The 26,618-nt window shown below is 41.6% G+C and overlaps 1 protein-coding gene across 5 annotated transcripts in view; it reads left to right on the forward strand.

Moving 5' to 3' along the window:
* Positions 1-8: 8 nt before the first annotated feature.
* PRCP (prolylcarboxypeptidase) overlaps positions 9-26,618 on the forward strand; it is a 67,991-nt gene continuing 41,381 nt past the window's right edge. For 3 of the 5 annotated variants that reach the window (XM_055091481.1, XM_055091484.1, XM_055091483.1), the window contains exons 1-3: positions 39-66; positions 1,176-1,233; positions 1,600-1,786. In XM_055091481.1, the coding sequence (XP_054947456.1) occupies positions 1,619-1,786 (168 nt within the window). In that variant the 5' untranslated portion in view covers positions 39-66; positions 1,176-1,233; positions 1,600-1,618. Of the gene's footprint in view, positions 67-454; positions 474-1,175; positions 1,234-1,599; positions 1,787-26,618 lie in introns of those variants that run through there. The other 2 variants (XM_055091482.1, XM_007120093.4) reach the window with 2 other exon arrangements.

The following is a 26,618-nucleotide window of genomic DNA, read 5'->3' on the forward strand; positions in this document are numbered from 1 at the left end:
TTGGACGTCCTTCCTCAGAGCCAATCAGAAGAAGGAGCCGCCGATGGTGGAGATTTAGCACAACCTGTGAGCCTTTGCGGATGACCGTTTTTGTCAGACAGGGTTTGACGAAGGTTCTTTACCGACTGGTGGAGCACTAGTACAGTCTGTAAAGTTGGTTTTCGGGTAGCGTTGAGCCAGCTGGGCGTAGGGACCCCAGGAAGGGGTGGGGGTGGGCGGGAACGCCCCTTGGGCGGGAGCGCCCCTCGGACCGGGGTTTAGCGGGCTGACTGGAAGGAGAAGCGGACGTGGGTGCTGGGGGAGCCGCGAAGACAAAAGGGGCCTCTGCCGGCTGGGGATGGCACTGCCGGGGGACAGGGGGGAGGGGGAAGGCGGGGCTTGAAGCGGCTGCGGGTTGCCGGAAGAAGAAACGGGGCGTAACGTGCAAGAAGGGCCCGGGATCTAGTGGGATTTCCGGGCGACCTCCGTTGACGGTGAGGGATGGCCTGTGTGGGCTACACGGAGGTTTGGGGTGACCCACTGACAGAGTACCATAGGAGGTGGTTAGGCTGACATCATGGAGGTGGGGTGCAAAGGAGCCACACCCAGCGGTCTGCGAAGCCAGTGCTCCACCGCCTCCTGAGTGACCTGGTGCAAGTCCCAGCACCTCTCGAGCTTCAGTTTCCTCAGCTATAAATGGGAATAACAATCATACAGGACCCACAAAATAGGTGGGATGGTTTAGTTAGATGAGATGGTGTGTCAGTAAGCCTAGTGCTGTAGTAAACCATCAATAAATTGTCATGGTACTGCCCACTGGGGGAAAAAAAAAAGCACACCGTGAGAGTTGTGAGTTAACTTTTATTGGGGACAAAATGAGGACTAGAGCCCGAGAGACAGCATCTCAGATAGCTCTGCGGAGCTGCTCCAAAGAGGTAGCGGGGAAGGTCAGTGTTACATATGATTTTAGTGAAAGGGGGTATGCACAGTCAAGCACACATTTTGGCAGAGGCTAGCTGCTGGTCACAAGGAGCAGATGTCACCATTGATGATTTTAGTGCTTTTCTGGATATGAGAAGATGCAAGAATTTGGGCTCATAAAATCTCCTGAAACTATATCTGAAAGGCCTGTTCTGCCAGTTTTTCCCAGAGCACAGAGTGCCTCATTCCTGATCTCCACCCTGAACTCCTTTTAGGGTGTGTTGAAGGTCAAGGCTGCAGTGGCTAGTGACTTAATCCTTGTAGAGGCTGATGGCAAGTACCAATTTTTAGTTGGCTGTACTATTATTGATATTATTACTATTATATGGAATTTGCGGAGGACAAGGCTGTGGCAATGGAATTAGAGTGCTACCGGAATAACGGTCGACTCTAAAGAGGGGATGGTACAAGAGAGAAGTAATATCTGGCGGCACCCTCTGGGACGGGGACTGGGTCGGTATGGCTTGGGCGACCCGGGTTTGAGCGGAGCTGCTGAGGGGAGGGGCGGCTTTGGGTTTCCCCCGGGGAGGAGGAGCCTGCCTGCCGCGGGCGGAGCTGCGGGCGGGCCCGGCTCGGGCTGCGCGCGGGCCCGGCTCGGGCTGCGCGCATCTGCCTGTCTCCCTTTTACCCTCACTGCAGCAGCCAGCCGGCCTGAGCCATGGGGCGTCGTTCCCTCCTGCTCCTGCTCCTGGCTTTCCTGACTCCTGGGGCCGCCATACCCGTACCGCCGGCCCTGAGGGCCCTCAGCAGCCTGCACTTGTCAACCAGCTTCAGATCCCGACCCGCTGTTGCCATGAAGTACTCGATTCACTACATCCAACAGAAGGTAAGGGGGAAGGGGTTTGGGGTGGCGGAGCGGGTGGCGAGGACTGGCTTCGTGGTTCCCAGGCACCGGAGCTCACCCGAAATTTCGGACCCCTAATGCCTAGGACTTGTCCGAACTTTGGCTTACACTTTACAGATGGTGACCCCAAGTCCCCAGTCTAAATTCTGTCCTCCCATTACCCATAATTTATTATCAGTTCTGGCTCTACACTCTCTTCTGTGATTGGCCACAGCAGTGACTTCAACGCCTTCTGCTCCCAGAGGCTGCCCTAATGAAAATTCCTTTGGCCTCCCGCCAAATTCAAATTATTTAATCCCAACTCTGGCACCTACTTCAAGGTGACAGTCATCCTTTGTCCCAAAGCATCCCCTAAATTCAAACTTCCAATATCTTATTAGATAATATCTAATATTTATTCAACCTAAAATGCCAGCCTGTTGTCTCATGTTCCGCTCAGAGTTGATTTTGTAGGCCTTAAGAAAAATTTTTTTTTTAATAATTAATTTTATTTTTGGCTGCGTTGAGTCTTCTTTGCTGCACGCGGGCTCTCTCTAGTGGCGGCGAGCTGGGGCTACTCTGTTGCGTGTGCGCGGGCTTCTCATTGCGGTGGCTTCTCTTGTTGCGGAGCACGGGCTCTAGGTGCGCGGGCTTCAGTAGTTGTGGCACGCGGGCTCAGTAGTTGTGGCTCGCGGTCTCAGTAGTTGTGGCTCGCGGGTCTAGAGCGCAGGCTCAGTAGTTGTGGCGCACGGACTTAGTTGCTTTGCGGCATGTGGAATCTTCCTGGACCAGGGCTCGAGCCCGTGTTCCCTGAACTGGCAGGCGGATTCTCAACCACTGCGTCACCAGGGAAGCCCCCTGTAGCTCTTTTATTAAGAGTTTTTAACTTTCCCTATTCTCTGTGAAACTGAACGTATATGTAGCTCACGCTTGTAAAGGAAATTGTAGAAGTCTCTCATGATTTGGGGAGGTGGGTGGGGGTGAGCATCTCTATAGTTCTGAAGCCTGAGTTTAGGGGTTTAAGGTAGGCATAATGCCTTTGTGCTTGGCTGAAGCATGAGGTAGGTATTCCCTGAGAAGCCTGGATGAAGAAGTACATCCTGTGTGAAATGACAGGATCCCTTACAGTTCTGTATTTCTGGGAGCCTGTGAAAAGATAGGCAAAGATTTGGGAAAGGTTGGGATTAGAAGTGCAAGAGTCAGAGGTTTGGCTTTAGGAGTCAAATAGACCAGGATTCCAATCTACTACCTCTGTGACCTTGGGAAGTTTCAAGTACTTCTCTGTGCCCAATTTCTAGATCTCCAGGGGATATGGTGATGGTTAAATGAGAGCAGATCACATGTCCCTAGCAGAGTATCTGGCCTCAAGTACTGACCTATGAATTTTGAATAGGAATTTGAGATAGAGGGATGGTGTGAACTTATAGAATAATTTATAAGAAATTGTTTTTAACCCAGAAATTTAGAGATTATGAGGAAGAGAAAGCGTTCTAGTTTTAGTAGGAGTATTAGGAAACAGGGGTTTTTTTCTTAGGCAACTCTCTAGGCTACAGTTTCCTCATTTGTAAATTGAGTGGTCTGGACAAGGACCAATGTGTTTCACATTTTACTGAGGAAAATTAAGGGCTTTTTATAGAGCTGTCTCAAAGGGATGGGGAAGGCCCAAGTGGAATCCAAGTTAGGGTACCCCAGAACCCCCTCTCTCCCTGACCTCTTTCAGCCTGAACTTTATGTTTTTATGTTTTATGTACTGGGATATTGCAGAGTTCCATAACTAAAGTTACATTGAAGGGGAACTATTGGAATGAAGATCTCTACAATCCTTTTAGGAATGATGAGAGAGAACCATCAGCAGAAAAGGGGGGTAGGGAATGAAAGGGTAGAAAGAGACTGAATGATCTCTTAGGTCGTAATTTATATTCCCTCATTGTAGATTCCTTTCTTGACCACTTCACTCTTTATAAGTTGAGGCCAGTTCTTTTTCCATTTTTGGTGATTTATAAGATCTGGCCTTAGCCATGTTTTGCCCTCTGGCTTATGTTTAGTTCATATTTTAAGACACAGATTCTACAAATGTTTTATTACCATAATAATTTTCTTTCCATCAACTCCGATTGCGTTTTATTTCATTTTTTTTGAGAAAAACTTTCACATATGTATTTGTTGCATAATAATGGTTTTATAGTAATTGCCAACTTTTCTGGACCATAGATTTTTAGTTGGGACTGAGAAATATGTGTAAACTCAACTTTAATTTTTTTAGTTAGAGCACATGAAATACTTTTATGCCTTTTAATAATAAACTATTATTGTAACTAAGGTTTAGTTTTTATTCACGGTTTAATTTTCATCAAACATTATAATAATTTTATTTATCTGTGGTTATATCTATCCAGCTGACCAAGCAATTCCCAGCTGTCCTTATATGCACATAAGCTCCATGAATGGTCTTGGTAAAAAAGCTGAGCCCTCCTTCATAACTCTGATTACTTGCAGAATGAAGGGCCAAGTCCTTGGTATTGTTCCTCATCTCATAACCCCAGGTGGTCTTTCAGCTTCATATCCTGCCATAGGCCCCCACCTCCCCGCACCTTCCCTGTACACATATACTTTTAGCAACATAGAACATAGAATTGAAGTTGACTGTATCAGAAATTGTGTCTGAAATACCATCCCTCTTCTCCGCTAGTTAAACTCATACCTGTATCCCAGCTGAAATGTCACCTCTTCTGTCACCTCTTCTGTCTGGAATACCATCCCTCTTCTCCGCTAGTTAAACTCATACCTCTATCCCAGCTGAAATGTCAACTTTCTTGACTTTAGTTGGTCTTTTTTCACATTTACTATTCTGTATGTGTCTCCTCAGCTAGATAGCACTGTCCAGTACCCAGAAGAGCCCATAAAAATATAAAGTACAAAATAAATATTTGTTGAGGGAGTGAATGGATGACTATACAATGAAAATCCAAACAAAGCAAAGTCTACCATTATTTAATTGACACAAATCATTTTTTATTTTTCTTTTTATCTTTTACTTCTGTTCTTTACCAATTATATTTCCTCTCCTTTCAGAGTCTTCAAATGTTGTTGATTTAGTAGGCATATTTGATTTCTTTTACCCAAAATAACCATCCCATCTCTGGGTAAACACTCGGACTACTCTTGTTTCTCTTTCGTTGCCTTGCTATGGCTACTTTGCCATTTTTTCCTTGAATATTTTACATCCTTATCTTCCATACACAGCTGAAACAAGGATGAAGAACTCATTTAAGTGGAGATAGAGGGAAAAAAGAACAATGGCCCTTTATAACCCCATTTCAACCTAAGGTTCTCTGAAAGAAAGGGGAGAAGAGGGTGACAGGAAAGAAGAAAGGTTTCCAGAGGAATTGTACATGTTTCAAAGAGGGGGGAGGAATTCAGGCCACCTAAGTAGAACCAAGGCATATATTTTCCCTAAGTCTCCAACCCCTCCTATCTGTACTTTTCACAGATAGGAGCCCATGGTTCCTCTCACAGCTGCTTTGCAGATCATTCCCAAATCCTTAATTGTAGATCGATCTGTCTCTGTCTCACTTTTGACATATTTCTCTAAGAATAATCAAAATAGTAATAATAGAAAATATTTATTGAGCTCTTACTATGTACTAGGCAGTGTTTTAAACACTTTACATATATTAGCTAATTAATTCTCACAGTGACCTCATGAGGTCTCGGTACTGCTACCCCCAATTTATAGATGGAGAAACTGAGGCACCAACTGCGTTTTAATTGCTAACTCATTCTGCCTCCTTATATTTCTACTTGGATCTGTAGTTTTAACTCAAAACCAGACTTATCTGGTTAAGTGATGACTTTCTCCTGGTCACACTATTATCATTTAAAAAAAATTATTGAGGACTACATATATGCCAGGCATGGTTCTTGAGACAATAGTTGGACCGCTCATGTGGAGCTTATTTTCTGGTTAGGAAGTAGATAATAAGCAAATAAACATTAAATAAATAAGATAATTATAGATTGTAATGATTGCCTTGAAGGAAATAAGCAAGGTGATATGTATGTGTAAATATGGGGTACAGCGGATGGGAAAGGCTTATCTCAGGAAGGTTTCCCTGAGGAAGGGACACTGGGTCAGAGAGGGAGCAGAAAGTATAAAGTCCCTAAAGCTTGAAATGTCAGGTATTTTTGGCTCTTCCTTCCCCTGTATTCTTTGCAACAACAAGTTAGGTTGATTCCATTCTTAGAGTATATCTGTTATTTTCAGTTGTATGGCCCTCATGCTTTGTTGCAGCTTCCATTACTGCCTTCTTGGACTGGAAGAGTCTCTTAACTGGCCTTCCTTGCAAGCTACAGTTCCCCCTCCACTGCAGTCCCCATGGGCCACATTAATCACCTCCCCTCCAGTCAAACCACTCTTCTGCTCAGGACCTGCAATGATTCCTGATTGTTTGCTTTATTAAGAACAAAATCCTGTATGTTCGAGGCCTTCCACCCTTTGGCTCCAACCCACCTTTCCAGTTTGCTAATCTGTTCTCCACACATGCCCATTCCTTTCCTGTTTCTATGCTTTAACCCACATTGTCCCTTTGCCTGGAATGCCTCTCTGGCCCTTCCCTCTTTTATCAACCCCTTGCATTTTTTAAGCCCCATCTCAGACACTGCCTCCTGCAGGAGCCATTTCTTAATCGCCCAGAAAGTGTGTGATTGGTCAGATCTTTCTTTGTACTTCTCTCATGGCATGTGTCTTACTCTAGCCTTGTGTTAAAACCTTTTGTTCCCCTTTTAAAGCAGGAAGCCTGTCTTGAAGTATCCATACCCCTCCACAGCATACTGTACACTGATTTACTTAGAGTGTCATCTGCACAAACGTTTTTTGAATCTATATCTCCCCCCTTCCCTTTTTCTGCTTCTCTGCACATTGCGGTAAGGAAGGGGTGTGTATGTATAGGGTAGGAAAGTGTGGAAACTTGATTCTCGACTATCTAAAAGGCTTTGGGGGTACGAGGTAGGAAGCCAGGCAAATAAAAACAGGCTTACTTGTTCTCTTCCTCTTATTTGGATGATCTGGAAGCTGGTTGTCTGTACTGACCCTTCTCCCAAAGTATCTACATAGAGGAGTCGTGGGAGGGAGTGCAGCAGCCCCTATTTTTTCTGCTTTGTGTGAGGATGTGGGCTAGGGGAAGGGTGAAGAATGAATGTATCAGGAACAATATCTCCTTAAAAGCTGCTTCTGTGGTGGCTGTGTACTGCCTTTGTTTATTAGAGAGCTAAAGTAAAGGGAGTACTTTTTATGGTTTTGGCTTTTCATTTGCAAACAGAGGCTAATTAACTATGTGTATTTGTAAATCCTTGCTGTCTATTTTGTATGAGTCAGTTAGTTCCAAGTTGCCCTTCGGTGCTGTGACTGGAGAGAAGCAGCTGCCCTGTCTCTGTCAGGCTCATGATCTCTTTCTTGCTGCTTGTATTGTGAGGACTGCCCACGTGGGGTTAGGAAAAGGCAGATTTATTAAAATCAGATTTCTTTAGGAACTTTTCCCAGAGCAGCCCTGCAGTTTGGTTATATGATACAATTTATATGTATGAAAGTATAACTATTATAGAAGTTATGATAGCTAACATTTATAGAGTAAAGCAGCACAGTTATATATTCATTCAACAAATATTTATTGAACTCTCCCTATGTGCCATATACTGTGTCAATAGCTAGGGATAAGGGGAAAGCAAAAACGTACATCATGAAGCTTACAGTTTAGTGGGAAAGAAGATAGTGACAAGTAATTACAAGTGTGACGTGTGTTTTAAGGAAGTAGTTTGCTGCGGAATCTACGGTACAGTCCTAAGTCTTGGCTATTAGGGCTTCCTCTGGTCAGCAATGGTGTTAAAAGCAGAGACAAGAAGCTGAGTAGGAGTTGGCAAGGAGAAGGGAGGTGATGGAGATTTATGTCCAGGTAGAGGATGTATCATGTACAAGATACTAATTTAGGAAAGAGTAGGAGGAATTGAAAGGAGATCAGTAAGACTGGGACAGGGGGAAGAGATGATGAGGCAAGAGGTGGGCGATCAACACTGTGAAGTCAGTGTTGTCACTATTTCCACTTACACACTCATGGTGTGGGTATTCCTTCTTTGAAGCTTTCATTGACTTTAAGAACATAACTTGGTGTTGAGTTAGTGCTGGGGCAGAGCACTGCTCTGTTCACCATAGTACGACATGTTCACCTTGTGACAGGTACTGCATATGTGCTCTTCATATACTTATCTTTAACCCTGCACAGAGGTACTACATCTCTTTTACAGAGGAATAGAGGGCTCAGAGATGAAGTAATTTTATTCATGATCACATAGCTGATAAATGATAACACCAGGATTTAAACTGAGCTTTGGTGTCATCAGAACCCATACTCCATGTTGCCTCTGTAATAGCTGTATTTCTGGAATAGATAGAAGATTTTGTAATTTATGGTCTGATTTAGAGATAGTTGTGGAACTCACATTATATTAAGGAAATCCAGATTACGCATTAATAAAATTGAGGAATAAGAGGAGTTTCAATTCTATTTTTAACAGCAAGTTGGGTGATTTCAGAGAGTAAAAAGAAACATAACAGAGTTTTTAACAATACAGAACTTTCTTCTGGCTTTGGTTTTGTGTTATGGAAAGAAGAATTTAAATGAATGGGATTGTAGGATTATATGGTAGCTCTAACTACCATATGATCCTGCAATCCCATTCCTGGGCATATACCCAAAGAAAACCATAATTCAAAAAGATACATGCACGCCAGTGTTCATTGCAGCATTATTTACAATGGCCAGATATGGAAGCACCCTAAATGTCCATCGACAGAGGAATGGTTAAATATGTGGTATATATATATACAATGGAATATTACTCAACCATAAAAAAGAGTGAAATAGTGTCATTTGCAGCAAGATGGATGGACCTAGAGATTGACATCCTGAGTGAAGTAAGTCAGACAGAGAAAAACAAATACCATATGATATTGCTTATATGTGGAATCTAAAAAAAATGTTACAAATGAACCTATTAACAAAACAGAAATAGAGTCACAGATGTAGAAAACAAACTTTTGGTTACGGGGTGGGGGAACAGGGGGGAGGGATAAATTGGAAGATTGGTATCAACATATATACACTACTATATATAAAATAGATAACTAATAAGGACCTACTGTATAGCACAGGGAACTCTTCTCAATACTCTGTAATGACCTACATGGGAAAATAATTTTAAAAAGAGTAGATATATGTGTATGTATAACTGATTCACTTTGCTGTACAGCAGAAACTAACACAACGTTGTAAATCAACTCTACTCCAATACAAATTAATTTTAAAAAATGAATGGGAACTACGTTAGTAGCAGAAGGGGACTATGACACCTGAGACAAAATGTACTATGAGATATTTTTGGGTGGCTCTGTACATTCTAGAGTAAAGGATGTTAAGAGACCTCCATTGATGATCACAAAAAGGCACTCTCCACGGGGAATAAAGTAATGAGGTCACTACTGTGGAACTTTGTCTCCTTAAGCTTGATGCTTAATACAATTTACCATAAATGCATTAGTGAATCCTCCATTTTAAGTTTTCCCAGCAGTCCATGTACAAAATTTGGCTTGGAATAAGTTAATAAGAGTTCATATAAAGGTCCCTAATCTATGCTGCATGGACTAGTCCCTGCCATATCTTCATCTTCTACTCCACTTGCAGAGGTCCTTGCATGTTCCCCCTCCTACCCAGTAACTCCAAAGGACAGAGATCACTGTTTGGCACTCTGTTTTAGAAAGTCTCCCAGTCCCTGGATTAGGGACTCAAGTCTAGTTAACTCTACCCATGTATTTTGTTTTCTTTAAAAGTCTGGATATTGGTCTCATCTTTAAACACGCTGTTTAGAATAATAGTACTAGGCTCCTGTTTATTTAATAAAGTGTTATTGTTTTAAAGGATATTAGACTGAAAATTTAAGCTAATCTCTTTAACCAGTTTTATGAGAAGGCCAGCTATTTGAACCATTGTTTTGCCACCTAAGAGGAAATTAGTAGTTTCTTGAGATATGGATTTATAATCTTTAGCATATGAAGTGATGAAGGGGATATCACAGATTATTTTAAATTTCTTTATAAATAAGATATCCAAAGCCACCATGTTTCATTGCTGCAGTATGTACCTTTCCTCAGAGCTACGTAATTTATACAGCAATGAATGTGTACCAAAAATGTATTGCCCTGTCCTAGCACTGGTTACTGGTAACTGGACAGAAAGTCAAAAGCAAAAGCATATCCCATACTAGACCACAACATATTTGGTGTGTAAGATGCTCTCACTGTCACCAAGTCATTACTTAAGAGAGCTGAAAAAAATTTTATTTAAAATTTTACTTTGCAAGGTTATGGCTTTTTAAGTGAACACTCAGAACAAATTGCTAAGGTTTCATATATTAATTTCTTCCTTCTAAGTGGCAATATTAAACACATAAATTGTGTATGTTCGTGTATGTTTTTGGAAGTGGTTTCAGACTTGGGAGGTGCATGCTAATAATACACTGAAAAATATATTAATAATACACCAAGCTCTCACTTCCTGCCGGCCCTTGCTGGGCACTTGCATGAATGTATTATCCAAGTGAATCATCACAAGACACATCTGGGATAGGTATCATTATTATTATTATTTTTTATTTTACAGGTAAGAAAATAAGCCCAAAGACATGAAGTACCTTATTCAAGTTCAGATAGCTCTAATAGATGGCAGATTTGGCACTCAAACTCAAATCTGTCTTCAGATTCCCATCTCTTTCCACTACATCACAAAACATTTGTGGTTTTCAGGAGGAAAACAAAAAACAAAGTGTTTGAAAGATGCCCTTGGTACTGGTTAGATTTTATTAGTGTAAAAGCATGTGTGTGTTTTGTGTGTGTGTGTATTTAAGCCTTGACACACTTTGGCATTTTTGATAAGTTTTGCTGATAGCATATGACTAGCATGTTTGGCCAGCATCATTGTGATTTAATAACCTAATTTAAACAAGGAACTGCAACCCAAACAATGGCTGATTCATCAGATAGGAAAGTGAGGAAGTACTTGTTATCATTTGTCAGTTAATTTTTATTTTTATGCAGTTTGAACCATGGGTCACACTGCAGACACTGTGCTTTAAAACTGTCGGAAACCTCTGTCACTTCCTGAGCACTATGGCCTCTTCCTTTGAGGGAGCCGCTCATACAACACTTTTGGAAAGCAGTGGTGATGACTCCCTTCTCCTTGGCGTCTGATGCTTCCTTTTTCTTGAACAATTGGCTTTAAATGACCATGACCGGTGCAGCCAGTGCAGACCAAAACAGGCTTTTCGTTTGCCTTTTTATATAGTCTAGACTATATAAATATCTAGAAAATGACCACACTTTAAAAGAGAAGGGAATTCATATTTACTGAGCATCTCTCCATGATCTCCTCAAAGGCAACCATCTTGGGTTTCACTCATCTGTATCTGGGAGGCCACAGCACCAAGCTCTGTGTATGTGGGACTGAGCTGATGGAATGACACTGCATATTATGTCCTGTTTTATTGCAGACATTAAATGCAAATATCTGACCTTAGGCAAGGTATAGAAGAGCCTATTGCTGTTACTTATATACCCCCAGTGCTTTGGTCCATCTCTGAAGAATGTGAGTGTTACCATGGTGAAGTGGATGTTGGCTGAGATGCTAGGGGAGTTACTTTCCAAAAAATATGGATCATGGTTTTTAAAGATTTCCAGAAAGGGTTTTTGCAGTCAAATTCTATAACATTGCCAAATCCTTTTATTAATTTGAATTTATAGTCATTTATCTGTAGTCTCTATTCTTCATGTGACCTTTCTCTACTCCACACTCAAGGCAAATATATATGTACACTTTTTCCTGTTGGTCTTCCTAAAAAGCTTTATTCTTTAAATACTTCAATTTTCGAGGTGTCTGGCTTGTTTTAACGCGCGCTTGTTCCCTTCTGTTAAAAAATGTCTCCCTCTAGGAAGCCCTTTTTTGTTAATTGGAAAAGTAGTGAGGTCTTCTGTTGGTCTTTTGCTCCTAATTCATACTCCAATTCATTTACTGTCCCTTCTTCACCTTTGATTACACATATCTAACAAGTGCAGGCAACTCTAGTTGACATGCAGAATCCATGTACTTCATTTAATTCCAAACTGACTGAATCCATGCCTCTCAGGATATCTTGACTGCCCCATCCCTGGCTTAGCTAGTGTAGGCTTAGACAATGGAAATACATTTTAGGATCAACCTTTACAAACATAAATCTGCTAGGAAAAAAATCTTTAATATTTGTTATTTATTATTGACACTTTGTGCCATGCATTACACATTGGTCATCTCATTGTTTTGTACACAGTATGCTGAGATGTGGTTTATACAGTGCTGGTATCTCTGCTTGGAATGGTTTGTCTTTCTCCTTTCTCTGCTTGGCACGCTCCTGTTCATCCTTTGCTGCTCATGTCTTGCACCACCTTCTCTGTGAAACTTTATGGGACTGCTTTTCTTCTTTCCGATGGGCTGGGTAATTGACTTCATCCCCTTTGTGTCTCCCGTTGCACTCTACAGATACTTCTGTGCTACTACTCTGGATTGCAATGATTTGTTTATATGTTTGTGTTCCCATTAGCCTGTGAGCAGCCTGAGGGCTGGGACCACATCCATTAGTGTATCTTCAGTGCATGTGCTCAACAGCTGTTTGAATGAATAACTGGCCCAAGCTGAAGTGATTACTCCTTCTTCTGAATGCTGTTAACACTTGCTTTTATTATATTTTGCCTAGTGCTACCAACGTGGCATAGACACTGCCCAATCAAAGCAGAAACTGGTCATAGAGCTGAGGCCTCTTGCAGTGCTGTAGGTTAGTTCTTTAGGTCTGTAGGTGTGGAGAAGGGACTGGGGCAGCTGAGAAGTTAGGCACAGAGAAGGGGACAGTGTCACTCAAGGTGCTAAGGTAATTATTTGCCAACAGGTATGAAAGTGTTTTAATATTTTAAGAACTGGCTGAGTGGTCAAGCCTTGGTTCTTCCAGGTGATGAGTGCCTTAAGAATAGGATGCTACTTATATTGCTTAGTATCCCTCATATGGCTGCCTAGGTACAACTCAGAGGTATAAGCGTTGAGAATAAGATAAACTTTTATAACAAATATTAATGTTTTATTACATTTTGCATGAGACTCCCTTCTAAAACGACTTTGATTTTTTTCACATTACTGTTAATGGCACTACTCTCTTCTTGGTCACCCAGAATAGGAAACTTTAGAATCATTTGATTCCCTCACCTTCACCTTCATGCCAAAAATCCAATCAATCATGAAGACTGTCCGTGATTCCTTCCTAGTTTTTGCCCCTTCCTTTACATTCCCAGAATTATTACCTTGTGTAGGCCCAAAGTAAACTACTACGGTAGCCTCTTGAGTTCCTCTGTTGTTTAGGCCTCCGTCCAGGCCAGCTGGCATTGTGTTTTTTTCTCTTCTCCTCTTTTCCAATCCAGATCTTACTGGGCCCTGCTTAAGCCTCACTTCTCAGGGAAACCTTCCCCAACTGACCTAGCCTAGCATGAGCTATCCTTCCCTGGGCTTCCCTAGTACTTAATGTCTGTAGCATTCATTTGGCTGTTAACTGTGCTCTACTTTGTGAAATGGCTCTTGTTGCCTGAATTATAATTACATCTTGGAATGTGATTTAATAGGTAGCTATCCCTCAAGTAGAAAGCCTTAGAATTAATACACCCATAGGAGCATAATAATTCAGGCTATTAGATTTTTAAAATTTCTTGGTAGACATAGATTCTGTAGCTAGCTTGCTGAATAATGTGCAATTTTGTTAAAGAGAAATGCTGACTGTGACCCACTAAATTGAGTTTATAACCCACTAATGGGTCACAACCTCCATTTTATAAAACACTAATCTAGACCAGATGGACCTTACAAAGATGAATCTTTCTCCTGTAATGGAGAGGTTAAGTCCTGGAAGCAAAAATCTTTACTAAGGGTGAGTGTAAAGTATTGCAGGAGAGGTATATAGCATGAGAGTTCAGAGGAGAGAGACCTGCATGGTGAAAACTGTTCCTACTGTAGGAAGATGATTCTGTTTGGGGAAGAAGGGACTTGGGGACTTGGGTATCCCTTAGTAGTCTTACAGATTTTTCCTTTGGTAGTTAAATCATTCCTTTCAGGGGTTTTTCCTTTCACAGGGGCAGGTGGGAATAACACACATTCATTTCCTCTTTACTTGTTTTCTTCCTTAGTGTTTATGTGCTTGCATAATAGCAGGGCTTGTAATTGAGGTTTCCTGACTTGGATTGTATTTCTAAATACTAAGGAGCAAAATCAGGATACTGTAAGGGAGAAGATTTATTTCTTGTTTAATACTTATCCATTTTGGGAATGAACAAAAAAGACTTTTTAAAATGGGGAACTCTAAGAGGTACTATGCTATGAGATGAAAACACCATCACTTACAAATGGTGGTAATTACCTTTTCATTGTAGGCTTCTTGAATTATAGTGTTTTTTGTTTGTTTTTTTTTTTTTTTTGCAGTACGCGGGCCTCTCACTGCTGTGGCCTCTCCGGTTGCGGAGCACAGGCTCCGGATGCGCAGGCCCAGCGGCCATGGCTCATGGGCCCAGCCGCTCCACGGCATGTGGGATCTTCCCGGACCGGGGCACAAACCCACGTCCCCTGAATCGGCAGGCGGACTCCCAACTGCTGCGCCACCAGGGAAGCCCTATAGTTTTAAAGGAAGGGGATTTTTTTTTTTTTAACATTTATTTATTTATTTATTTGGCTGCGACAGGTCTTGGTTGCAGCATGTGGGATCTAGTTCCCTGACCAGGGATCAAACCTGGGCCCCCTGCATTGGGAGTGTGGAGTCTTAACCACTGGACCTCCAGGGAAGTCCCAAGGGAGGGGATATCCTATAGTAAGTAGTGTTGACAGACTGTAATTCTTACCGCTGAATAATTTTCCTAAGAATGTGCTGTTTCTTTTGCACTGATTTTTTCCTTCCCTTCCTTTCTTTCCTCCCTTCCTTCCTTTCTTTTTTTAATGAAATGAGCCTTTGAGGCGAAGCTTTTCTTGGTTATATACTTTCTGGCAGCTCTTTTCTCTTGTAGAAGATCCTTTATGTAAAGGCTATCTTGCATGATTTTTACTGCCTTAGTAAAGACAGAATTATACCTGGGGAAAATGCATTGTCAAATTGCTTTTTAGGTCCCCCAGGGTCACATGTTAAATGTTGTAAAAATATCCATATGGTTGTAATGTACTTTTGTGTATTTTTTTTTTTTTTTTTTTTTTTTTTTTTTTTGGTGGTATGCAGGCCTCCCCCTGTTGTGACCTCTCCTGTTGCGGAGCCTGTGCTCCGGACGCGCAGGCCCAGCGGCCATGGCCCACGGGCCCAGCCGCTCCGCGGCATGCGGGATCCTCCCAGACCGGGGCGCGAACCCGGTTCCCCTGCATCGGCAGGCGGACGCGCAACCACTGCGCCACCAGGGAAGCCCTTGTGTATTTTTTTAAATACAAAAAATAAAATTATTGATGGCCATCAATCCTCAGGGGTTATTTGCTATAATTCAATAAATTTTGAGCCTTTACTGTGGTCAGGGATTTGTATACATACTTGAATCCTGGCAACCTTGTCAGGAAGATATTATATTAGTAGCCCCTTTTAGAAATGAGGCAACTGAGGTTCATAGATGTGAAAATATTTGCTAGAATCTACCTCACTGGAAAGTGGTACAATCAGCATTTCAACTCAGGATTGCCAGACTACAAAGCAGGGGTTTTTCCACTGGATAAGGAGCACTTTCCTCTGGGCCTGGGGTTGTCGTGGAAGGCTTTACAGAGGGGAAAATGCTTGAGTGAACACCTGGATGGATGGAGGGTAAAGTAGGAGTTTTCTGTAATGACGTGAGGGAGGAGGACATTCCAGGCAGGGGTAAATCTGTGTGCAGCATATTATATCCAGATGATATGAAAAAGCATGTTATATCCAGATGATTTCTGAATTTTGAAGACTTGAGAAAGCATATTATATCCAAATGATTTCTGAATTATGAGAGGGGCAAGTGGCAGAAGATGAGGTTGGAAAAGAGGTGGGCAGGGTCCCAGCACAGGCATTGTCAGCTTCTCTGAGTTTGCCTCTTCTCTAGCCTCCTGTACCAGCAGTTAGTTGGGTTGTGTCTCCTCTTGGCTGCCATAACAAGCATCCTGTGCATAATGTGCATCCCTTGTGTAGAAATAGTTTCTTTACTCGCTTGTTTCCACTAGACTGTGTCCTCTTTGAGAGCAAAGACTGTGCTTTTTATCGTTGTATCCAGTATAGCCAGACACATGCAGTGGGCGCTCAGGAAGTGATGGGGTATGAAAGGGCCTTGTCCTTGCTAAAGAGAATCAATATTAATCATGGTCACCTCTGTTTGCCACTCTTCTACTCTTTCACAGTTGAGTAGGATTTTAACTTGGTAATTTTAGGATCTCTTCACATTTCCTGAGGCTAACACACCTGATAGAAAGCTAACAGAGCCTCACTGGTGGCCCCAAGGGCCTGGAGTAGAGTTAACTGGTATAGCCCAGCCTGGGTTACTTGGTCTCCTGGTGTCACATCACACTTCTCACTTTTTCTGCTCAATTCAACTCAGCAGTCATTGATGGAGCAAGTCCTGTGCCCATTGTACTTTGTGCTGTGGGGATTCAGACATGAACAAGAAAGGGGAGGCAGTATGGCATGGTGGAAAAAATTCAGCCTCTTCACTTCATAGGGTTCCTGTGACGAACAAATGAGAGAATGTACATTTAGCCCTTAGTGCAGGCCTTACCTTATTCACAGGGCAGGTGGGAATAGTACACGTGGTTTTGATCAATAGATTCTAGCATCTTATATAGGGTTACTTTAGTCTAGGGTTTATAATAGTATAGCAGGTGTACAACATGTGTAAATAGGTAAATACAGTGCAAAGGCTACATTTGAAAAGCACTATAATAGAGCTGAAATTACCATGGAAGCACAAAGAAGGCAGGAAGACCAAGGAATGCTTTGTGGAAGAAGTGGCATTGAATAGAATCCTCTTTTTACACAGTTGACATACCTAACTAGAAGGCTGTGGAGATTAAAGGCTTAATGAACTATTGCCTGTTCTGAGACCCCCTTCTCTGATCACCCTATTAAAATTAGGTCTATCTCTGTTATTCTCTGTCAGAGTCAAATCTGCACAATTACAGTTTCTAAGTGTTTCTTCTTTTTAAAATTTATTTTATTGTATTTTATTGTTTATTTTATTTATTTTGTCTGTGTTGGGTCTTCATTGCTGCACACAGGCTTTCTCTAGTTGTGGTGAGCAGGGGCTACTCTTCATTGCGGTGCATGGGCTTCTCATTGCGGTTGCTTCTCTTGTTGCAGAGCACGGGCTCTAGGCTTGCGGGCTTCAGTGGTTGCGGCACGCGGGCCCCAGAACGCGCGGGCTTCAGTAGTTGTGGCGCATGGGCATCAGTAGTTGTGGCTTGCAGGCTCACTAGTTGTGGCTCGTGGGCTCTGGAGCGCAGGCTCAGTAGTTGTGGTGCCTGGGCTTAGTTGCTCTGTGGAATGTGGGACCTTCCTGGACCAGGGATTGAACCCGAGTCCCTTGCATTGGCAGGTGGATTCTTAACCACTGAGCCACCAGGGAAGTCCCTCTAAGTGTTCCTTTATTTGTGTGTTTGCTTGTTTATTATCTGCTTCTTTCATTAGACTATAAGCAGTGTGAGGGCAGTGACCATATCTAGCTTGTTCACTGTTGTATATCTCTAGCACTAACCCCTGGTAGGCACTCAAGAAATACTTGTTAAATGAATGAATGACTGTAAACACTGACTGTCATTTATCTATATATCCTATTAGCTCTGGGCAGTTTCTATGCAGGACTGTGGCCTAATGACAAAAGCACCTGAAAGTAATCAAGGAGCAACTTGGTCCTGTTTGAACTTGCTGCCATTGTTCCGAGCTTTTTGGTTTCAGCTGAGGATATCCTTTTCCCTTCCTTTATCTTTCTTACAGCGCCCTTATCATTCAGACCGGATGAATGCTGAAAACAATGAGTAGTCTATAGAGTGTATTTTTAAGATGATGATTAAGAGTCTCTAGAGGCCATTTTATAATGAAACCAGGACTGAAAATTGGATGTTGGAGTTCCCCAGAAGGAAAAAGCTCAGGCTGCTACTTTCTTCAGTTGCTTCCTTTTGTGTATGATCTTCATGTGGGCATTTTGTAAAGTTTAATTTTTTGGAATGCTAAAAGCCTTGAAAGCCATGTATTAGTGTAATAAAAAATTATTTCTTTAAAGCAGTCTCTAAAGAGAGAATGCTGTAAGTTTTCTGTTTCAGCGGTTCTCACAGTATGATTCACAGAAGGTCCCTTGTGGGGGAGGAAGAGATGCATTTTAGCATTGTGTAGTAGTATCTTCTTTGTATATTCTGCTTTTTAAAAATGTAGTTTATTTGATTTGACAGAGGTAACCAGGTAAAGATTGTGGTCCCTGATGTCTTTTGTCACACCAGAGAGGAACAGAGACCTTCAGGTTTGAGAACAATTACATTCTCACGTTGTATAATTTCTTTAAATAGTTTCTGGATGAAAAGGGTAGAAGTAAAATCTGCTTTGTTCACATCCATTAAATGCTACTGGGAGCCTGATGGCCTTGGAACTCTTTCACCATTTTAGTGGGGCTCTTGCTATTTAGAATGCCCAGAGTCAGGGTCAGTGCAGAATCAGTTATTAAAGGACAATAGTGGTGGTTATAGCTATTCAAAAGACTTCCTTTTGTTAATTGCTGTTATGCAAATACTACTGATGTCATACATTGGGTCTTTTTTCATTGTGATCTTTCCTGGGTGTATTACGATTTTAGAAAGTGGTGTATGATGTTATATATATTATATATATAGTGACTGAAGAAACCTGGCTTATTTATCAGTCTTGCCATGATCTCTTACCTGGACCTTTCAGTAGCCTTTTGTTTATTCTTCTCCCTTTCTTTATCATCTCATTCTCCAGGCCAGTCTCCATAGAGCAGCCAGAGCGATCTCTTTAAAACATAGATCAGAATAACTCCTACAGCTCTTTTTCTTTTTTTTTTGCCGTACGCGGGCCTCTCACTGTTGTGGCCTCTCCCGTTGCGGAGCACAGGCTCCGGGCGCGCAGGCTCAGCGGCCATGGCTCACGGGCCCAGCCGCTCCGCGGCATGTGGGATTTTCCCGGACCAGGGCACGAACCCGCGTCCCCTGCATTGGCAGGTGGACTCTCAACCACTGCACCACCAGGGAAGCCCACTCCTACAGCTCTTTAAGGCTTTCTCACTGCTCTTTGTGTTAAACTCCCTACTGTGGCCTACCTGGTCCTGAGCCTCATTCCATACCACAATGCTTCCCCTTGTTCACCATGTTCCAGACACTGTGGTCTCCTTTCTGTTTTTACAACATGCCAAGTCTCTGAGCCTTTGTATTTTCTGTTCCTTCTTTCTAGAGTTCTTCCCCTGGCTGGCTTCTTCAGGTTTTACCCCCAGTGCCACCTCCACGGAGATCTTAGGGCTGTTGTAACAAAGTACCACAAACTGGGAGGCTTAAAACAACAGAAATTTATTTTCTAACAGTTTTGGAGGCCAGAAGTTCAAAATCAAGGTGTCAGTGTGATTGGTTCCTCTTAGGGAGAATCTGTTCCATCTCTCTCTTAGTTTCTGGTAGTTGCTGGCAATCCTTAGTGGCTTGCAGCTGCATAATTCCAGGGTCGTCTTCTGTCATCACGTGGCTGTCTTTCTTTTGTATATCTGTGTCTTCACATGGCCTTCTCTCTGTATCTGTCTCTGTGTTTCTTCTCTTCTTATAAGGACACCAGTTATATTGGACTAAGGGCTGACCCTATTCCAACACGACCTCATCTTAATTAATTATATTTGTAATGACCCTATTTCCAGATAAAGTCACTTTCTGAGGTTCTGGGAAGAACATGAATTTTGGGGGAGACATTATTCAACCCAGTACACCTTCCCTGACTCTCAATTTAAAGTAGGCTGCATTAGTGGAGCTATATCTATAAACATACTCACTAGTTATTTATTTCTAGCCATTGGTGAGCAAGGCACTTCATTAGACCACATTTCATGCATTGTGCTCAATTCTGGGCACACCATCCATGAAAGGGAAGATAATTGAACTAGGATGTGAATGGGGTTGTGAAGATTTTAGAAATCATGTTATATGGGTAAGAACTGGGGTTTTGCTCAGTTGGAGAAGAGTAGATTTGGGAAGTCATCACAGCCCTCTGCAGGAGGACCATCCCTTCAGAGGAGGAGGAATACGGAAGATTGGATTGTAAATTACGTACATACACAGGTCTGTATCCTGTACTTGAGAAGTATGGTTTTGCCTTTTTGGGGGTGGGGGTGGGGGTCTTTATCATTTTACCTTTTACCAGATACCAGCCTCCATCTCTTCCATCATAAAGGAAGAAAAACATTAGTTTGTCCCCCTCATCTGTGGTTTTCCTTTCCACAGTTTCAGTTACCTTCAGTCAACCTTGGTCCAAATATATTGAATGGAAAATTCCAGAAATAAACAATTCATAAGTTTTAAATTGTGTGCTGTTCTGAGTAGTGTGATGCAATCTCATACCTTCTGCTCTGTCCTGCCAGGACCTGAATCATCCCTATGTCTAGCATATCCATGCTGTATATGCTACCCATCTGTTAGCCTGGGAAAAAAACATAGAATATGTTCCCTTTGTACCCACAGGGAATTGGTTCCAGGACCCCTCCGTGGATACCAAAATCCACGGATGCTTAAGGCCCTTATATATCGTACCATACAATGGCATAATACAGTTAGCTCTCTGTATCTGTAGGTTCCACAGCTAAATATATGGGTAAGAATATGGAGGCCTGACTATATTGGGTTTGTTGACCGTATAAGGTTCAGCACTACCTACAGTTTCTGGCATCTGCTGGGGGTCTTGGAATGTTCCCACCATGGATGTGGGGGGATTACTGTATATGAGTTCTGCAAGATTTTTCACTTTTTAAAATGGAATAAATATAACATAGTTTAGATTCCCTTGCAATTCAGCAAGCAGATTTCGACAGCATTTGCCTGTGATGGAGAGGACCTCATGGCTTTGGGTATTCATGGCTTTGGGGATGCATGGACATCAGGGATGACCTCAACTCCTTTGCCTCCTGTTCTCTGTCACAGCCTCTTTATGAAATTCCTATCCTAGTTTTATCCAGCCATTAAACTTCTCTACTCCTATCCTGGGTGGTGGATGTCTGTTGAAGCAAACCCACAACTAGGTAGATTGTTGTACCTGCAAATTTAGTCTCTAAACTCAGGGATCTTATGAAGGCCTGAGAATCAGTTCCTTCTTCCATGCTGCACTTTCACCTCTATCTTCAAATCATTGCCACACTATGCCCTTTTACTCTCTTTTAGTAGATAGCCTTGCCCCCTACTTCACTGATTAAAAAACTTAGTTGTTGTATGAGAAGTGTTTTAGCCAGAGCCCCGTCAGTGTTCTCCTTTTCCACCTAGAGATGTAGTTCCTTCTGCACCCATCTGTTTCCCAACGGAGGAGGGGTTCCTCCTGTCCAAATCAAATCCCTCCATCTGTGTCTTGACCCCATTTTCTCCTGTCTCCTCAGAATCTCCCAGCATCACTAATCCCCCTGTCACCTATAGTCTCAACTATTCCCTCTAATCACTTTTTGCCTTTGGGCATTATACCTCTACCATGTTTCTTTCTTCTTCATAAAACTCTTTGTGGAAAAGCGTATCTTACACATTGATCAAATTGACATTTTGCAGCACATTTGGGTATACTGAACACTAGTATGCTGCTGAATGATCCAGTATAATATACATTTTACAAGAAGCTGTCATTCAGGTTAAATAACTGTGCACTGCCAGAGAGCCACAGGTTTAAGTCCTTTACAGCCCTAAAAACTGTGACTATAACCCTGTCACAAGGTCATACATGACCTTTTAGGTTATATACTTCAGTAAAATGATGATTAGTCCTTCCCCTGCCCCTCCACCTAGATGCTGGCCTTTTGTCTATATTAATTTGTAGGTATTTATCTTCCTGTTTCTCCTCCCAGCAGTGGGCATGCAGTTCCTGGTTCCTCAGCAGCCTGGATAAAGCTAAACTCGTATGAGTCGGGTTTAGGTTTTATGCTTGGGTTCTTCCTCAGGCACGTGATTTGTCACTGGGCAAAAGGCACATCTGACTACAGCATTCTGCAACACTTCCAAAGCCAATAACAGACCTATGCAATAAATGAATCCTCACAAACTTGATCTTGCGAACTTTGATTTCCATTCTCACTGCTTTGAGTCATGCTGTTCTCTGAAGCTGTGTTGGGTTTGTTTTAATACCAACTGCAGAACTAGGATGTATGCATGCGTGCATTTATTCTGTGTATAGTCATTGATCTTCTACCATGTGCCAGACATTATTCTAGTCACTGGGGACTTAGCAGTGGACACAACAGACGAAAGTCTCTTCCTCATTAAGGCTCTATTTCTAGTGTACCTATTTCATTCACTGTTGGTTTAGAGAGGCAATCTCAGATTTCAGTTGGGTTTCTCTTTATAGGGAGATTTTCCTGTGTACATCAGGTGGCAGCCTGGTGAATCTAATCTCATCTCCCATCTCTTCTCCTCATGAACTATATATCTTCTGCCACAAACAACAACAGTTCCTGAATATACTTGTTCTGCAGAGTTCCTCATGCTGCCTTTGCTTGACATGCTTTTCTGTACTTGAAAAAATTCTTGTTACTCTTAAGAGTTCACCTCAGATATCACTTCCTTGGTGAAGCCTTGCATGATTCCTGCAGGTCGGAACGTAACTTCTAAGCTCCCACAGCACTTTGTATATAGAACTTAAACCATACCATCTTGTGATTGTTTATTAATATGCTCATCACTTTTTTTAGATTCAAAACTTGAGAGATGGAATTGTATCTTACTCCATTCTCTTTCCTAATGCCTGTCACTAATGAATACGCAATACACATTTTTTTTTTTTTTTTTTTTTGCGGTACGTGGGCCTTGCACTGCTGTGGCCTCTCCCGTTGTGGAGCACAGGCTCCAGATGCGCAGGTTCAGCGGCCATGGCTCACGGGCCTAGCCACTGCACGGCATGTGGGATCTTCCCGGACCAGGGGCACGAACCCGTGTCCCCTGCATCGGCAGGCGGACTCTCAACCACTGCGCCACCAGGGAAGCCCTCAATACACATTTTTAAGTGAAAGAAAAAAAAATTTTTTAAAACATCTTTATTGGAGTATAATTGCTTTACAATGGTGTGTTAGTTTCTGCTTTATAACAAAGTGAATCAGCTATTCATATATATATATATATATCCCCATATCTCCTCCCTCTTGTGTCTCCCTCGCACCCTCCCTATTCCACCCCTCTAGGTGGTCACAAAAAGCGCCGAGCTGATCTCCCTGTGCTATGTGGCTGCTTCCCACTAGCTATCTGTTTTACATTTGGTAGTGTATATATGTCCATGCCACTCTCTCACGTTGTCTCAGCTTACCCTTCCCCCTCCCTGTATCCTCAAGTCCACTCTCTATGTCTGCGTCCTTATTCCTGTCCTGCCCCTAGGTTCTTCAGAACCATTTTTTTTTTTAGATTCCATATATGTGTTAGCATACAGTATTAATTTATCTCTTTCTGACTTACTTCACTCTGTATGACAGACTCTTAGGTCCATCCATCTCACTACAAATAACTCAATTTCGTTTCCTTTTATGGATGATAATATTCCATTGTATATATGTGCCACATTCTTATTTATCCATTCATCTATGGATGGACACTTAGGTTGCTTCCAGATCTTGGCTACTGTAAATAGTTCTGCTGCTATAAACATCCTTGTATACGTCTTTTGGGGTAGTTCATTTGTTATAATTACAGCAAGGTAATCCATTATATAATCATTTACACGTTCAGCTGATAATGGTCATCTAGATAAGTGGTTCCCAAAGGAGTGTACACGCTGGGATTACCTAAGAGCTTCCAAACATAGTGACAGCTGTGTCCCACCCCTAGAGATTGTGATTTACTTGATATGGGATGTAGACTGAATTTTTAAATGATCTCTGGGTGATTCTGACATGCAGACATGTTTGGGAACCACTGAATCAGGCTTTTTCCAATTTTTTCACTATTACCAACAACACTGCAATAACTATTCTTTGCAGGTCCTGCTGTGCCCATGACCAACAGTTCCTTTAGAAACTCCACCTGGGAGACAAATTGCTAGTTCAGAGGGTATGAACATCTTTCACTTTCCCAGAAGTTTCCAAACTGGTCTCCAAAATATTTCTACCAACAAGACCATGTCTTTTTCATTTCTAGACCCCTAAAGATTATCACAAATCCTAGCACACAGGAGGCACTCGGGAAATTTCTGCTGAATGACTAGAATCAGGCACTCCTTTATCAAAAATAAGGTGACCATATGTGTGTGGGTTTATCTCTGGGCTTTCTATCCTGTTCCGTTGATCTATATTTCTGTTTTTGTGCCAGTACCATACTGTCTTGATTACTGTAGCTTTGTAGTACAATCTGAAGAAAAATTTAATATAAATGTGATTTAGTATAATTTACATATGACTATAGTGAAATAGAAATATAAACATCATGTGTACATAATACATGTATCTTAAAGGAAATCTTAATATTTACAAATCTATCTTATAGGTATAGAAAAATGCACCATCCTAAATCCAGAATCCTCTCATTCTCTTTTAGAGTGACTTTCCCCCGCAAGGGTAATCACTAGTCTGATTTCTAACAGCATGCATTTTGAACCCTGACTTTAAACTATGTGAATATATCTTTATTTAAAAAGAAAGATGTAAAATAATTGACATTTTTGTATCTCAGGTTTTTTCATTTAAGAGTTTGGACTTGAGATTTAAGTTCCCTTACTGTCCTAAAATTTTATGAATCTAATATTTAAAACCTAACGGTTCTCCTACTTTACTACTGGATCGGCCAAAAAGTCATTCAGGTTTTTCCCATAACACAGAAAAACCCGAACAAACTTTTTGGTCAACCCAATACTTATACAACAGCGCCCTCTGACGATATAACATTTACTAAAATTTAGATATTTAATAATTTCAGTGACACTTTATCTCTAATTTGAGAGCTTAAACTGTGGTCAGGTAATTCTAGTGGTACAGAGCTTCCTGAAGCCACAGGAAGTTATTGATCGTGTGGTGCACTCACAGAGCTGTTTAGCCAACAGATGATGCCAGAATCTTCCTCTGCTGAAACACCTGACTATTGTTTGACAAAATATGTTATTTCTTGGTTTACTGGAATGTTTTAGGTGTTCTTAAGGGCAGGATATCTTCACCTTTGTTTTAGTAGTAGAGCAGAGAATATTTTGATGTCATAGAATTTTGGTAATTTAGTGTAATTTAGTGTAATTTGGTAATTTTAATGTGATTCTCCTTTTGGGGTCCAAAGTCTTTGGTCAGGGGAAAGGAGACTTCCTGAACACTGTAGAATTGTGTTGAATCCATTTTCCTACCAAGTATATACTATTAAAAGTAGTATATACTATTTTTAGATGCTGTTGTGATATTTATTTATACCACTACTGAATTTATAATAGCTTCTCTTATATTTTCTCAAGCACTGGCTTGATATAACGTGATATAAAGTGTCTATGAGAATTTTAACATTAACAAGAGGACCTTTTACACAGAAATGTGGGGAACCACGTTAGGAAGATTTGGACTGCATTCATTTAATAATTATTTATAAAGTATCTGTCTTGTACAGGGGCACAGTGGTAGCTATTGTGTTCTTGCCTTTCTAACAATTCATTTGTAGATGTAGGAAGCTGGATAGCCAAACTTTTTCCATGGTGGACTCTGTCATATCCTTTTATTCCCTTCCCAGTTTGTTTTATCTTTAAGTAAATAATTTATATCTAAGAGTTTCTTTTTTGAGACTAGGAGCAGGTTACAAATAATATACAGAAGGAAGGAATACAGTTTTCTCTCTTATATTAATATGGACAGAAAGATGTGTGAAGATATGCAGCATCTTATTACATAGAAGGATGATTTCATTTGAAGGTTATCCCTGAGGAAACTTCCACCTTCCTTGTTAAAATGGAAACTAGACCTGCTAAGGTTGGCAATGAAGGGAGCACCCCTGTGGGAAGGAAATGACATTCCTGTTTCTTGGACTCACCTTCCTCTTGGAGGGACTTGTGATTCTTTTCCTTATCACCACCACCACTCTGTCATCAAGGGATACTGTTTCCCTTTTAATTCTTTTAAGTCAGATTTACTCTCCAATCTTTCTTGGTATCTTTGTAGTACAGATGAACAAAGGTAGAACATTCAAAAGATTCTTGAAAGGTTCTGACGTAGTAAAGTAGAAATAAACCTAGTCACCCATGATCTGACTCTTAAGATATGGCTTGGTCTCCCGTCTTGACCCAGTTCTGTGGCTACTCCTGGGTGAGGGACAACTTAGTAGGACTCCACTCATAGGACTTTTCTCCAACTATAAACCTAGATCCTGCCTAAACCCCACCTTCCTTTCAGGTTTTGGTTCCTTCTTTGAGAAATTGTGTCCTTCTAACATGAAGGTGTCTACCCCTTCAGGGGAGATCAAGCTTGCCCAGAAACAATGTCAGTCTCCATTTAGGAACTCTAATAGAATGTAATGCCATAATTCCATAACTAATACAGGGTACACACATCAAATGGAAGAAGGGACGT

The sequence above is a fragment of the Physeter macrocephalus genome, chromosome 16, assembly GCF_002837175.3.
Source record: "Physeter macrocephalus isolate SW-GA chromosome 16, ASM283717v5, whole genome shotgun sequence".
NCBI classification, from domain to species: Eukaryota; Metazoa; Chordata; class Mammalia; order Artiodactyla; family Physeteridae; genus Physeter; species Physeter macrocephalus.